Here is a 15,861-nt window from a genome sequence, read left to right as displayed (position 1 = left end):
AACGCCCTGTTTGCGGACGACCCATAGTTAAGAACAGAGCCTATTGTAGCAAAATTCAAGTTAAAAACACAATGATTCGAGTTAAATACACAATAGTACTTATACAGTATTATACAATAATACTGTTCTGGCTTACTTACAAATTCGACTTAAGGACAAACGGAACTTGTTCTTAAACTGGCGACTACCTGTATTTCAGAAGAAAACTTTTCAATAATATGCATCCATGGAAATCAATCCAAATGCACTGCCCCACCCACTGCTAGCCATACCTTCATGGCGCTTCCACACATGGCTTTGGCATAGTTCCTACACATGCCACTGTGAGTATATGCCATCTTTCTCTTTAGACAGTTGAGCTGATTTTCTTTTGGCTCCTTGTGGGACATTTCAAATCACAAACTTTCTGTTTTACAATGCTGGAGTTTTGTGGCCTTGGGGAAGGCTGTTTTCCCGTCTGCAGAACTCTGCTTCAACCTGCCTTCTGCTGTTTAACTTGGAACTCTCTAGTACATTTCAGAAGCAACCTTACCAGGAAGCCCAATCTTAATCCTTCTAGTGAGTTTCTAAGCAATTTCACAATCTCTAAAAAACAGAAAGGCTTTATTTTTCTCTGCATATGTAAGCAGGATGCACTGAACTCGTATATGTTATAGTATTGAATGTATACACCACCTTTCTGTTTATTCCAACCACACAATAAAACATGCATGTATCAAACATAACAGAATTAAAATCAAAACCCAGATTGCACCTTCTTAGGGAGCTCATTCCATAGCCTGGCAGACACACAAGAGAAAGCTGTTTCCTGATAGTAAAGCACTGGGAATATCTTCAGAAGGCTATAGAACAGGCTTCAACTCAGAGTCCAGCTTTCTCCTTAACAACAGCCTTTTTCCTTACTAAGAGCACCTCCATCATGTCTGGATTTAACTTCAGCCTGTTCTCTGTCATCCAGTCCATTATCATGATTGAGCAAAGTTCAAAGAGACTGATTGCTTCTTGCAGTTAGAAGGTAGGGAGCAATTGAGCAGGGTGTCATCAACATACTCCTGCTCCAAAGCTCTGAATGACCTCCCTCTGGAATTTCATGTAGCTTTAAATAGCACAGGGAGACAAGACAAGCCCTGTGGGGCACTACAGGCCAATATCTTAGGAGGTCAAACCATAGTCCCCCAGCACTACCTTCTGGGCAGGAAGGACCAGAACCACTGCAAAGCAATGTTTCCAAGGCCTAATCTTGCCAGATGGTCAAGAAGAAGACCATGATCAATGGTATCAAAAGCCATATGAAAAACAAACTGAGTTGTAGTCGCTCATCTAGTTTCTGGTGTAGGTCATCCGCTGAGACAGCCAAAACAGTAATTAGTATTAGTAGTTATATAGTTTATCATCTCCCATGAATCCTGAAATTTCTGCACTTATCTATGTAGGTGACCAACAAAGAGAGTTTTTACCTCTGGGTGAAATTGTTGCTCTGTGCGGGTGTGGCAGTACTGGCATGCATCTCCATTATCACACTTACTAGGATCTCCCCACTCATCTCCATGTTTCACACTAGGGCATGGGGAGGACCTGCAGCAATAAGAGAAAAAGAACAAGAGTTAAAAGCTCATATAATTTTGAGCCAAACAGAGAATCTGTATCTACAATATTCACATAGTTTAATTTCTGGCATTGAGTACCTTTACTGTTTGCTAGTCTTCCTCAAGAAAGAAAGACTGCACTTCATCAAACAATGCTAAATACAAATTATTTTTACTTATATTCAACTTGGCCAAAGGCCAGTAGATTTTAAGTACGTAGCTGGGTTATAGTTGAGCCCTGAAACATCCCCCAAAATAGAGCCTGATGTTCAGAAAAGGAAAGCTCACAGCAGCAGGAACATAAAGAGATAAATAACTGCTAATCAGCATATGAATAGGAGGTAAATGGCTTTTCTTGAAATGTACTTCTCAGAAAGGTGCTAGCTCAACAAGTCTCCCCTCTGAGGCCACTAGGCTTGATGTTCAGTCCAGTTTTCATGAGGAAACACAGAATATTCCAAACACTATGACAGAATAGTTTCATCTCAATAAGAATTCCCTATTCATTCCCAGAATTTAACTCCAACGGAGCAATGTGTTGAGAACTACAACTTGGAAATCCTCTCATAACAAAGAAGGCCACCTGTTCATATGTGAACTTATTTTGCTACAAGGATTATTTTCTTTTGATTCTTGACATCATGTTACAGAGTGCAACGGGCTTAAAGCACAGGCAGCCTAATCCTTACTTATGGCAGGATCCTCCACTGATGTAATCCTGATTCATGAATTAACTACTTAATGTGAAATACAATCCTCCCACCTTCGCTGATGTATCTATCACACTGCGATTAGAGTAAAGCTACTATCAAATGAAGAAAATGTAAAGCCTTGGCTTTTATAGGCAGGTTTGGAAGTACTGTACCTATACTTGTGTTTTCGAGGGCTCCTTCTTCTATCTTTGCTATTATGGTAGTAAGGGCAGGCATAGCCTTGGCGACAGAGGCGTGGGGGCTTCTTACACTGTTCTGTTTTGTAATTTCCCAAAACATAAGTTGTGTCTGTGAAGATAAGTATAATTAGTTAATTCAAGTCCCAAGCATACTTATTCCTACGCAAAGATGCTTCTTAGAGGAGTGGGTAATTGAAGCATAATTGGATTCAGTACTATGTAAAGCCCCAAGGAACTCACCTTGCCACCTTGGCTCTTCACTGAGTATTTTTTCTATCATAGCATGGCTAGCAGCAACTGCAGATTGACCTTCTATGCCACTCTCTGATGTGGTCTGACCATTCTGCAAAGCTTCCATGGCCTGAAGCTCCCTTAAGGAACATAGATAAATTAGTAATATGCAGGTCCAGAAGGCCCAAAGAAAAACATTTGCCTATCAGACAGGAACTGCTGGAATGTGGGGATGAGGCATCCTTTCTGCTACTATGGAATAAAATCCCTATGAAGCACTGCCTGGTCAGGTAAGTTATACATGGCACATTATTTTTGTCCCTGCATGAGTTAATCCATTCGATGCACATATCTATCTGCAGGCAGGAATATAGTGCTGAATAAAAGAATATGATTTCTAACACTGTGCTTCCATCAAGTTACAAAGCTCCTATTTTTTCTCCCCACTCCCGAAAGAATCTGATTGTTTTGCTTCAGTTATTCCTCTTTCATAAGTATTCTTTGGCCTTTTTATCATACACAGAACTAACACCAAATAACAACATATTCTGAGATCCTATATTTTAATTCAATATATGTTTACTTTTATGGAGCTATCAAAAGGCAGCCTTTTTTCTAGCATCATTCTTTCCTAAACTTGTTTTCCAGGTGCATATTGAAAAGAAGGGCAGTTTTTTTTTTAAAAAAAAATCCTTCTTATATTATTCAGAAACCTACTAAAGGCTCAGCTAAAAGGCAGCTCAGGGAAAACCCATCATCACCAAAATTGCAATGGAAGAGGATGTGATTTGTAGAGGAGATAGTTCTTTAATCTTTCCCCTGATTTTATTCCCTCCCCTTGGGGACCTCCTCTCCTGTCATAAAACCCAGATATCTGTTGACTGCATCATGGAAGAAGCAGTTGAGTGGAGAGAGTGAAAAAGGGCTAAGCATCTCTCCCCCATGCATCTCCCACTGTACTTCACAGATGTTTGGTGGTAATTAGGCTTCATCCACACATCTGCCTTACCCTGGTGCCGAGATGGCCTGCTGTTTGTTGAGGATATATTTTCACAATGGAGCCTCCATCTCAGTGCCAGCCTGCTGTTGAAGTGGTCTGGCATAAAAGTGATGTTTTCCAGTGGAAAACACAATATAACTCCCTATGCAAATATTTTGATTCCCAGAGAGGAGCTGCCTTAGGGCTCTATGGCCATATTTAGTTTGGCTGCTGGAAAAAACAGAACAGGCCAAGCAACCAAAGGTCCCCCCTCCCCCTTTTTAAGGCTCAGGTCGGAACATATTCTGTGAGGTTGCTATTCGTACCAGTAATCTCTACTGCTGAGTTTTTCTCCTCTCCAGTATTCAAGAGAAGAGAAAAACTGGTGACCGTCTGTCTTTTCCAGCAGGTGGAAAAGGATTTTCTTGGGAGGAGGAAAACCTAGGGAGACAGGGTTGCTTTGCCCTCCCTGATCCTCTCCCCTTCCCTGCACTTGCTCTTACCTCCACGCTGCTTCCAACAGCCACAGAACTGCCCTCATGGGAGGGCAGCAACTTTGCTGGTCTCATTTTGGAGGTGCAGCAAGAAGGGGGCAGTGGTTTCTTGAAGTTGAAGTTCTTGAGGATGGGAGGAAAGCACATCACCGGGGAGGGGGAGTCCTAAAACTCCCAAAGCAGCACCTACTACCAGGTATCTAATTTGGCCCTTACAAAGACTTTCGGTTGCTTACATCATTTTTATAGATCCACAATTGCTTTTGCATTCTTTTTGTTGAAAGTTGATTCTTGTCATCCATCTACAGTGTACAGAAGTGTTAGCCTCAGGAAGAGGCTCAATATCTCTCTAATTATCTTGCCATCACACACCTAGTGAGTGCAATGGTTGAATTTTAGCCAAATTCTGTGATGCGTCATCTTGGTTTGCAATAAATCCATTCACAGTAATCATTTTTATAAGGCTCTTTGCCTAAAATAATGGCCAAAGTCACATTCAATAGATAACAGTCCAAGAAAGCACCTTTAATGGCATAGTTGGATTAAACATCTTTTCTTAAGGTAAAGACAGAGAGAAAAATATAACACAATAAACCTTCTAATGTTAAAGACCTTCACACTGATTAGCATTCTACATTCTAGCATTTCCATTTAGATTCAGCAAGTAAACCTCACAGCATTTATTCCCTACTAACCTGATATCATAAACTGGAGAACGTAGGTCATGCGGCCCATGAGCAAAAGCACAATGAAGGCCATTCTTGGTGCAATTTCCTTTTGAATCAGTCTCATGGATGCAGATTCCAGTTTTGTAGTAGCGCAGGTGATATCTCCGCTCTGTATCACCGGTAGTTCTATGCAGGAATGGACACCTAAGGGGAGGAGGGGGAAAAAAAGAGAGCTCGTAGAAACTTAAAATCTGAAACATGCTTCCCAACAAAAAATATCCTTTAGATGAATAGTCCTCAGAGTTGACAAATCCAGCATTTTTTCCTTCTGAAAGTAATTCCATTTGTAAATTAAGGATATACATGAGGATTCAATCCTCAAAACAATTATTTTATGATAAACCTCACTAATTTCTCTAGGATTATTCCAGAGCACAAAACTTTGAAATACAGCCTTCACTTTGGGAAGAAAAATATATAGATGTAGTGCAATCATAATAAATATTTTGTTCAAGTTTCCACAGCGGTTTCTCCATATTCTTGATAGGTTCTTCTGCAAGATTTTAAAAAGCTGAGTTGATGAATTCTCCTCTGTTAGTGCAGGCTGGACTCTCCATCAGGTCAAGTAAGATGCAGCCTTGAGTAACTTACTCATCTCCTTCAGGACAGATCCCTGTGGTCTCATCATATTTGGTGCAGTAAATGTCAGGACTGTAGTTAAAGGTGCCATCCCGACGGCGGATAGATCGGCGACGACGCTGATTAACAAAGTGCCAGTGGAAGCATGTGTAGGGCCTGTGCTGAGTACACTTGTGCTGCACAAACAGGGGGCACTGCTCTGTGCGGAATTCCTTCAGGTATCTGCAGAAACAAAGAGACTGGTGTGAGTTACAGTTGGACAGCTCGACTGAGCCCTGCAACAGGTTCGGACCGAGTCATTCTGCCCTTCTTGTACAAGTCTGCTTTCAAAAGTATTCACAACAAAGCTGGGCAAACATATGGCGGCCTTATGAATAAATTATTCATTCTCTTCTTGGCAACCAAGACGTATTCTCCAACATCCATACCTGGTGCATTTCCATTTGCCTCTGACTTCTCACAAGCAAGCCAGTGAGTTGAAGACCGCAAGGCAGTCTTTAGGTTGCATTAAAATACCCAGTTTAAATTTGCCATTCTTGAATCTTCTTGTGTTAAATTAAAATACCATCTTTGTGGCAGCCATGTGCTGTCAAATGGGTATCAAAGCAAAAGGATCGAGAGATAAGGAAAGGGCAGATAGTTCATAGAAGCTTTCTGCATTAATTGCTTGTAAGTGACTCCACAACCCAAAGGGGTGGGAATTTGATTCATCTTTTTATAAAAACACCAGCTGCAGTACAACGTGGAGCCAAATGGCTCTATATGAGAAGAGTAAGGAAAGGCATCAAGTATTCCTATTAGTTGCAGTTCTCATTGTCCTCATAATGCTCAGGAGTACATTTTGCAGGAGCAGAAAGGAAGATGTCAAAATCTGGTATTGGAGCAGTTATTTTGATACAAGTCAATGAATGCTGAGAATCTGCATCAGCTATTATGTTCCTTCCATTCATAAAATGGAAAGTTGGGATTTTTGTCATTGGCTAGATCCCCACATCATAACACATCTATTTGATTATTTGTTTTTTTCAAAGGAAGAAAATCAAACTGCCATAATTTGCCCAAAAAATTTAGCAACTGAATCCTCGAGGGACAAACAGTGGCCTGCAAACTGCCTGCCTTATTATAGTTCAAGAACATGAAAGGAGAATCAGAAGAAAACAAGAAAGTATTTTGATTTATCCCAAGGAAAGGTAGATTAATTTTTAATAATTACACGATAATGCTAGAGAAGCAAACTTATGTGCCTGGTTTCATATTTCGGTTGATGCCGATTCCCTTTATTTGTATCTTTGTTACCATGTGATGCATAGCACATTTAATGAATTACACTTTTCTGATAATACTGTATTCCATGCCAAACTATCTTGTTTTTCTGTTGTAGCTAACTATGAAACCATTAGTGACATTCAGAAGCTGCTGGCTTATCTATGACAAGACAATGTATTATTAAAGCAAATTCATTAAAATTTGGAAGAAAAAATAAAATAAACTGCAATCATTCCTTCAGTTTGTTTCTTTTCATATTTAAACTCTACTGCTCTTTAACTGCAAAGAGGCAGTGGTCTACGGAGAGATAAAGAGTGTGCTACTTTCCCACAACCAGCTGGCTGGAATGTTCAGTTGGCTGATAAAAACCGACCACTGTTTTTTCACTGCTAACAGCAAGAGAAAACCAATCATTTGAAGCACTGTAGGAGAAAAGCCATGTTAGTCTGTGGTGGTAAAATACAAGGCGGAGGAGTTTGGTAGCAACTTTTCCGACTAACAAAATTTTATGAAAAGACATAAGGTTTCAAGAGGTGCAACTCACTTCATCAAATGCATAGAGAGGTTAGGCTGATGTAGGATTCTACATCTGAAGCAGGATCTCTGGGAAGGAAGAAGTCTCTCTTGCTTTCCAGACCTTCCCATTGATATGATTTAGTATTGCTGGGAGGCAGTGAGGAAACTAGAGAAGTAAGAACTGATCCAAATAAATTAGATAACCCTTGGCCTAATGATCATCTGTTTTAAGCCCTCACTGGAAATCCTGCATATTTAGCAAAATAACCATATTTTAGACACTGTTCTATTCAATTTTGTTTTGATGTGGGTGTGAGCAAAAGTGTGCACTCATGGTACAGGAACACATCTTTGTTTACTCAAAAATATTTGAATTTTCTTAGGAAACTGGATCGGTTATTTAAAAAACAAATTCCTAAAACAATTAAAGAGGCATTGCTTCAATATTTACTAACATCATTTACACAAAATAATTTAAAAGCTTGAATCCATCTGTACTATTCTGATTCAATTAATACTTTCAGATTCTCAAGCACTGCTTATTACTACAGAGTTTTTAAATTAATACAATGATTGCAAGCACTAAAAGATTATAGGCAGTCCTCAGCTTACATCCATTCATTCAGCGACCATTCAAAGTTATGGTGGCACTGAAAAAATGGACTTATGACTGGTCCTCAAAGTTCCGGCTGTTGCAGCATCCCAACGGTCATGCAATCCAGGAACTTGGATGCCCAGCTCACAATTATGAATTCACAGTGAGCTGTGTCATAGGATCCCTGCATCATTTGCAACCCTCCCTGACAGGTTCCCACAAGCAAAGTCAGTGGGGAAGCCAGCAGGGAAGACTGCAAGTCCCAGCGATCTGCAGCACCCCCCCCCCCCCACGGCCTGCCTGAGGTCACCACCAGTCCACCTATGGCCTCCGCTGACCCACCTGAGGTCTCTGCCAATCTGCCTATGCTTTCTAGCACCCACCTGCAGCATCCTACCTCCCTGCGGCCCCTGTGCACCCCCCTACTCCTTACCTGAGATTCCTGCCTCTTCCTGCTTAATGATCTGTGCATCCTGGGGTTACAACAGCAACCAGGAGTGCTGGGATTGCAGTCACTAAGGAATGCAGTCACATGATGTCGTACTTTACAACTGCATCACTTAGTGATGGTAATCCAGGTCCCAACTGCCATCGTAACCCAAGGACTACCTGTATTGCCAAAAATCAAGGATATTTCGAACGTACAGGAATCTGTAAACAGTTTTGTCAGCTCAAAACAAGGGAACAGTTTTGTTCTGGAATATTTGGCTTCAGACTAATCTACATTTATTATTAACCACCAGAATTAGAACATCTTTTTTTACAATGGTTTTTATCAATACTAATTATATGTTTTTAAAAAAGCATCTACAATACTGGTTGGACTACAGTATGCAAATAAGCAAGCATATTGCAGCATTTACATCATATAATAATTTATACCACCTTTATTGCAAATGCAAAAGAATTCTTACATCAGCAACTTGTTCCCAAGGGTTAACAATCTTTACACAGGAACAGCTAGCCAATACAACTCAGAAATGCAAATTAAACTTGGAAATCAAGATCATGATCCAGGACTAAATTTCAAGCAGGAAATTGTGTATGTGGATATATGGACATAACTATAGGTACTCCAGAAGGCAACAGTGAGAACACTAATGTTCTCACTGTTCATGTTATACTCACGGATAGGCCATTCCTCCCTCAATAAATATATCGGTTAGTAAGAGCCCAATCTCCAACCAAGTAAGACAATTTCCTTTGTTCATTTTTAGACTCTTGATCTGATTAAACATTATCAAATTACAGATCACAAAGCTAGTATGCCACTTCATATAATCAAACAGCATAACCTTATCAAAGCTGAACAGGAAAAAGGGGCATCATATCAAAACTATCTATCTAGCAAACTGTTTTCTATATAAGAAAGTCTAAACAAGAGGTATGAAGCATTTGCAGAATTGTCCCATATTTCTATATTCTATTTTTAGCTATCTTCAGTTCTTAGCAATCATAAACAAAATATTTGTTTGGGGTCAAAATGTTTATGCTGGCATGGCTTCCCACTTTTCCTGCCATTGCCCCTTCAATTTGAGTTTAAATATTGGCAAAAGACACTTTTTGGAAGTGGACTGCCATTCTGACACTTGGATTAACCAATTATTGATCCTGATGCCTATATATTCCCATGCAACAAAATACAACATGATAGTTAACAGATGGAAGAAATGTCATGTAGGAGCTCAGGATAAATGAATTTAAGGCCATCAATGAACAGCGGGTGGGTACGTTACTGAAGCAAAACCCTTACCACAAAAGAAGTTAATTTAATTTAAGTCTTGCCACAAATGCAGGGGGATGCCTATATCAGTCATTGCACCCAATAACCCAAATAGACCTATCATTTTAGTCTTGGGTTGTTTCACAGAAATATTATGGGTTAATTACAGAATTCAAAGTCACACCCAATATTAAATCTATGTCCTATGCCAAGCTAGGTGACAGCACTAGTTCTATACAACTTCATCCAACCTTGGCTGATCTCAAAGAGATAAGCAAAGTAGAACCTGGTTCAGTACTTAACAGGGGACAATCAGGGAATGCAAAGGCTGTACCGTAGACTGGGAAGTAAAAAAGAAGAGGAGGGTGGAATTCTGTGGCATTTCTAATGGTGAAGGCAGTTGGATGTATTTAGGCATTACTGGATGAGAAATTACAATTTGACTGTAGTTCTCATGAGAAATTGAATCTTTGGAATAGCCCTTCTTTTAAAATGACAGGAAAACTTTTTTAAAAAGAAAACATGAGCAGAAAATGGGATAGTTGCTTTTAATCAGTTAATTAACGACACCTTAAAAAATTCTGAAAGCTAACAAAGGAATATACAGTAATTTATCTCAAACATATGAATGGTAATATACAATTAAAGCATCTATTATGCTTTTTGTTTGATCCAGATGCCTTTGCTGCCTCTAAAATCCTAGTAGTTTTCAATGTATAAGAGAAAGTTTCTATAGAGGTTAAACCAACAATTCAACATTATCATCAAAATATTTTACAAAAATAAATATACAGAACTCTTTCCTATATTACTAAACCAATCATCACAGGCTTTAAAAAAATTGAATATGTTTCTTATAATTTAAAACAAGGTTAATTCCATAAAAAAAATCTTTTTGGGGTCCACTGGACTCCTGAACAGATGTTTTAAAAAGAGTGGTTACCATCCTTCTTATTAAGGAGAAGAAATAAACGTGAAGGTATTTTCATACATATATGTCCATTGGTAATTTCTTCTGTGTTGGATATTCTTCCTGCGGTGAGCCAGTTTTGGGAGGAGTTAAGTTAGGATTCAAAGATTTATAGTAGTTTCATTATTTTTTCTCCATTGGTAGATCTAAAGAGGCTAAAACTGCAGGATCAAAATGTTCCCTCAACTTGGGCCTGAAACAGAGTAAAATATATCAGCCCTAAAGCTGGAATATTTAGTTGTTCTCCAGCCTCTTTCCTTTGTCCCTGCCTGTATGAGATGAGCCACGTTTGGGGATTAAGAATCTTCTATCACAGGTTTCTCCTGTCCTTTTAAAAATGCTTTGCTTGAGAAGGAGATTCATGGCAGAAGCAAGGAAGGAAAAAAAAAATCTCAGATCATAGCTAAAATTTTCCCTGCTGGTACTCACATCTGGTCACAAATAACCTTTGTTCATTATTTATTCCATTATTTTAAAGTAGTGGATAAATATTTCAGTTTGTTACTTCTGAAGATAAACGACTTCATTAATTATTACATTTATATCCCTTACATCAACTGTGTGCTTTATTAGCTGGGTTTCCATATTGCACTAGGTCATGGTTTGTTGAGCTAGCCATAGTAGCCTGATATGCAAATAATCCTAGAAAATAAACCAGGAGTACATAACTTTTTGATCTCTGGGGTCAACACTTTTAACTAACTTTTCTGAGGATGGGGACAAGGACTGCAGTAAGATAATTATATAAAGAAAAGCAGGACTGTTTTGAATGAGAGTAGAATCAGGCTTTTTTTTTTTTTGCCTGTGATTGGGACAGGGCAATTGTAAAGCTTCCACTACAATTCTTGTGAACTTCTTACCTCAAAATAGAGGGAAACTACGTCATCGGTTTTGGGCAATTGAAGAGGGAAAGAGCTTTCGGGACCACAAAGTAAGAGCATTTTCTAACTGCATAAAGCCCTAGGCCTCAGATTGTAAACACTTTATGATAGGAGTGAACATACCAGGGCTGGGTTTACTCATTCTTTTTAACCAAACCAAACAAACTTCATTAGGGCTTAGTGCAATATACGCCATAAGATGTAAATCAAGACCGTGTTCCTGCCTTTGATTTGGAAATGCAACTTCTGCTTACCTTTGACTCAACATTCTGAGTACAGCAATTTATCGTTAATTCAAGTAACCGAGCAATCTCTTTACTTACGTTTCATCTATGTGTCTGTCGGTTTAATACTGGAATTCTAGAGTTTTTATTTTCAGTCTGTATTCTGAGTAACTGAAAGTGAAATAATGAATTTGATTTTTGTCATTTGGAAACGACTTCACGTTTTCTGAATGTACCTGTGGGTGCATTTTGTTTCTCCTTTAAAAATAGTAACCAAACAAAGCAATCAGGCCCAGAATCACCGAGAGTTTTAACCATTTCTTTTGTGTAATAGGCTACTTCTTCATCACAGTCTGAAGCTGTCATCAGATGATGTATGTGCTAAACAGCACCTAAATGTTATAGAAGTATCCTGATAATTTGCTACAAGTCTATGTGTAAAACCCAAATTTATTTATATGCAGGGAGGATATCCAGTATGTTTCTTCATATACATTTCAGGCTGCCACATACATATACATTTTTAAATCTCTCCAGATTATCTCGTTACTTTTTTTCCTGCAGCAAACGTAATTCTGTCCTATTTAGCTGCCAAAGTGGAAGGAGTCAGCAAGAAGCAAAGTACTTCATCTAAGAAGCGAAATGATTTGTTTGCCTTTGTTCACAGCAACATGTGTCCTCTGAGTTTAATATACTCTGATTACATAGAGGCTAAACGAACAGAATTCTCTTGCCTACCCTCTTAGATTTTGTACAGTTGTACAGAGAGGATGTTGACAGGTGGAGCTGACAGTATTTAGTTGAGAAAATCTTTTCCACTACCTAAAGATATAAGAACCCTATCTTCCTTGGCATCTAGTCATACCATTTTTGTTTGTTTTCTAATTTCTGCAAAAATTGATCTTGGAAATGAAATAATACTAACATCCAAATCTCCAAAAAATCCAAATCTCTTGACACAATCGACCCTTAGAATTCAATGGGCTTCGGGACGTTTGCGGATTGGAATCTCTGCTCTCTGTTATTCTGGTCTCAATCACAGTCTTCAAGAAGCAAAAAACAGTTCTTCCCCCCCAAAATAATGTGTTAGCACTCCTCATTGCTGAGTGAGGGGCCTTAAAAGAAAGCCGCTGTTTCATTTCATCCAAAACATACTGTACAGTCTGGTTTATTTTCAGATCAAGCAAAATAAACAGCAACCCCAGCTTTGAGAATAGATCAAGTTGGTAAAAATGCCTGTTATAACCTGATCAGCAATAGTTCTCAAACTGTAATGCATTTAAACTCTGGCATTCTATTTTCCTAATACTGTACTTCACACAACTTTTTTCTTAAACTATTACTTGATCATATAAGACAAGCACAGTGTAAATTATTTATATTACATTTGTTCAGAATCAAATTAAGCAGTTTTTTCAAGCACCATGGATACGTAAAATGTAGCCTATAGAAGAACAAGAAATGTTATTTTTATTTTAATTGCCCTATCTTGCTAAATTAATCATAAACAGTAAAAATGTGCATAGCAATCTCAGGTCCATAGCTCTTTTCTAGGTAGCAGAAAGCAAAAATCTGAACTGCAGCAATGCCTCAGGGGACAGTGTAAATCTTAAAAGTCATCACACCAGCTAAAGTTTCATCCAAAGGACAGCAGGACTCATGTCTTGTGCCTGACTTTTATCAAAACTTTTCTAGTAATTTGCTTCATGTAACAAGCAAAGAGATTGGTTTAAAAAAAAAAAGAGTAAGTCCTCTGATAGCATGAAGACTGCTGAAAACACAGATACCCTTAACAAGTAAGAGCTTATCTAAGGAAAAGCCTAGATAGATGCTCAAGGATAGCTTGAGAAGTTTGGTTTCAGCAAGAATCTATCTATCTATCTATCTATCTATCTATCTATCTATCTATCTATCTATCTATCTATCTATCTATCTATCTATCTATCTTGTAGAACACGCTGATAGTCAGAAAAAGAAGTAAATTCACTTGGTAATGTTATCAACTTCAAATAATATAATTGGAAGTACCTTTATGCAAGGAGAACATTACTGTACTTGCGAGTATGATAATAGTGAAATGCAACCTTAACAAGAGGATCATTAACGTGCAACATTATAACTATGATAGTAACAAATGGCCATTACTTGTTCTCAACAAAATATAAATGCTGACTAAAGCCCAAGGTTAGGAAGCTGAAATTCCAAGTGTTAATTGCTTCTGAACCAAAGTCACCGTTATCAAAAATATCCAGAAGGCTGAAAGAACCACCCTTTAACACCTCTTTCATTAGAAAAAGAATTCCAAGTCTTCAATGTGCAAATAATTACAATAATCTAACTCTGCTCCTTTACGTTTGAGATTCCAGTATCTTGGTTAAGTGGAGATGTCAGTATTGACCTACCCTTCTGAAGCCTGGTTTACTACTGTTAATCTGCAGAATCAGCATATTGGCCAAATTCCACTTCATTAACAAATTTCATTCAGCTTTAACACACAAATTCCACTGGAAAGCCAGTGTAGTGTAGTAGTTACAGTGTTGGATTAGAACTAGTGAGATCCAGATTCAAATCCACCTGTAAGTCAGGGAAACTCACTGTGTGATTTTAGGCCAGTCACTCTCATCCCAGCCTACCTCAGAGGCTTGCTTTTATGAAGATAAATGGAGATCCCTATGTAAGCTGTCTTAAGATCTTAAAAGAAAGGTGAGATATAAAAATATTAGTGCCTTTGAGTTAGTCTTGACTCCTGGCAATTGCCTGGACAAGTCTCTGCAGGTTTGCCATTGCCTTCTACCTAGAGCTGAAAGAGAGTGACTGGCCCAAGGTCACCCAAGGCAAAACCAGAATTCACAGGTCCCTGGGTTTCTAGACTAACCAGTACACCAAACTGGCTTTCCAAAAATAAAAACAGTACATGCTAAGTTGTTGTGCTTTCCCCATAAACCATACCATTCACATGGATTAGCAAATAAAGTATGCTATACCTGAAGGTAAGAGATCTAGAATGAACATAGGCTGATGGACAATGGAAGAAGCTGGAACCTTAGTGCTAGCCAACATATGCCAGATTTTGCAAAGTGAAATTCTAGAATAATTAGGTAAATTCCTATTAGGAGCATATGGATGGTAGACAAGAATCATTCTTTTTGAATTCTTCATCCTCTGAAATGATCAGAAAAAAAAAGTTTTACCTTTTAATTAATATCAAGCTAATCTCCTTTCTCCAAATGCCCCACATCATTCCATTTTTTGGTAGTCTGGACCAGCAAGCAAACTGTGATATGGACACTCAGCATCATTTATCTTTCTTTCTTCTTATCAAAACAGTTTTGCGGCACACAAGAGGCACATTGCTTTTTAATGGAGGTTGATACTGGAATGGAACACCAGCAGCAACCAGCAAATTCCTTTACAATGATCCTGTCAGACCACTGATTCATTTACCCCAGTATTGCCTTCTGGGGGCATCCAGGTTTCAAACAGGGGGCTTTCCCAACCTTACATGGAGAATTAGCGGGACAGGGATATTTTCTCAAGTTGCCCAGAACCATTTGGGAGTGAACAGCATATCAATTCACTTAAACACAAACAATATTTTGCTTTGAGAAGGTATCTATTTCAATTCTCAGGCAGAAGCACAATCTTTTAGTGAAGTGAAAACTGCATTTAACATTTGAGGAGGTGAGAAGGCAGGGGCCACAATGGATATGGCCATATCATACACGAGGTTTGAGATGGAATTTTCTATTTCAAAATGGCAATTGACAACTGTGCTGTTAATTTTCAGAAATCATAATTAGAAAAAGGCCGAGGAGCTATAGATCATCCAGCAAAAAGTAGGGCTCAGAACAATCTTTCTGAAATCCCAAAGAGTTGTTACTATTCAAATCTTAACTATACAGAGGTATATGATTCAATGATCTAAGGTAGAACAAGGCAGATTCCCATTTCCCATTGACTGAACCTGCCAGCTTGGAAGTAGGAATCTGTATTGGGCTTCAGCATCTTCCTCTTAAATTTTCTAATACAGAATTTCATAAAAATATACTCTTCCATTTCTCATATTCTATTCCATCTATGTTTTCCGAGCCAGTCACCCAAAGCAAGTTGGCATCTTCAACTAAATAACTGAATGCTAATTCTTCCACATCCCTCTTTGTATTAAAAGGTCGGTTTGCCTCTTTTCTAAATGTAGCA

General features: G+C 38.5%; 1 protein-coding gene across 1 annotated transcript in view; it reads right to left on the bottom strand.

Moving 5' to 3' along the window:
• Positions 1–15,861, bottom strand: part of UNK (unk zinc finger) — a 70,722-nt gene that overhangs the window by 28,067 nt on the left and 26,794 nt on the right. The window contains exons 2-6 of the mRNA XM_088133365.1: positions 5,502–5,711; positions 4,878–5,054; positions 2,719–2,849; positions 2,452–2,587; positions 1,458–1,575 (exon numbers count right to left, since the gene is read on the bottom strand). Coding sequence (XP_087989491.1) covers positions 1,458–1,575; positions 2,452–2,587; positions 2,719–2,849; positions 4,878–5,054; positions 5,502–5,711 — 772 coding nt within the window. The remainder of the gene's footprint in view (positions 1–1,457; positions 1,576–2,451; positions 2,588–2,718; positions 2,850–4,877; positions 5,055–5,501; positions 5,712–15,861) is intronic.

Source organism: Python bivittatus, unplaced genomic scaffold (genome assembly GCF_059951505.1).
Source record: "Python bivittatus isolate LINGU-HERP-01145 unplaced genomic scaffold, Pbiv_v1 ctg000080_np1212, whole genome shotgun sequence".
Taxonomy (NCBI): domain Eukaryota; kingdom Metazoa; phylum Chordata; class Lepidosauria; order Squamata; family Pythonidae; genus Python; species Python bivittatus.
This window is presented reverse-complemented; position numbering and strand designations above follow the sequence as displayed.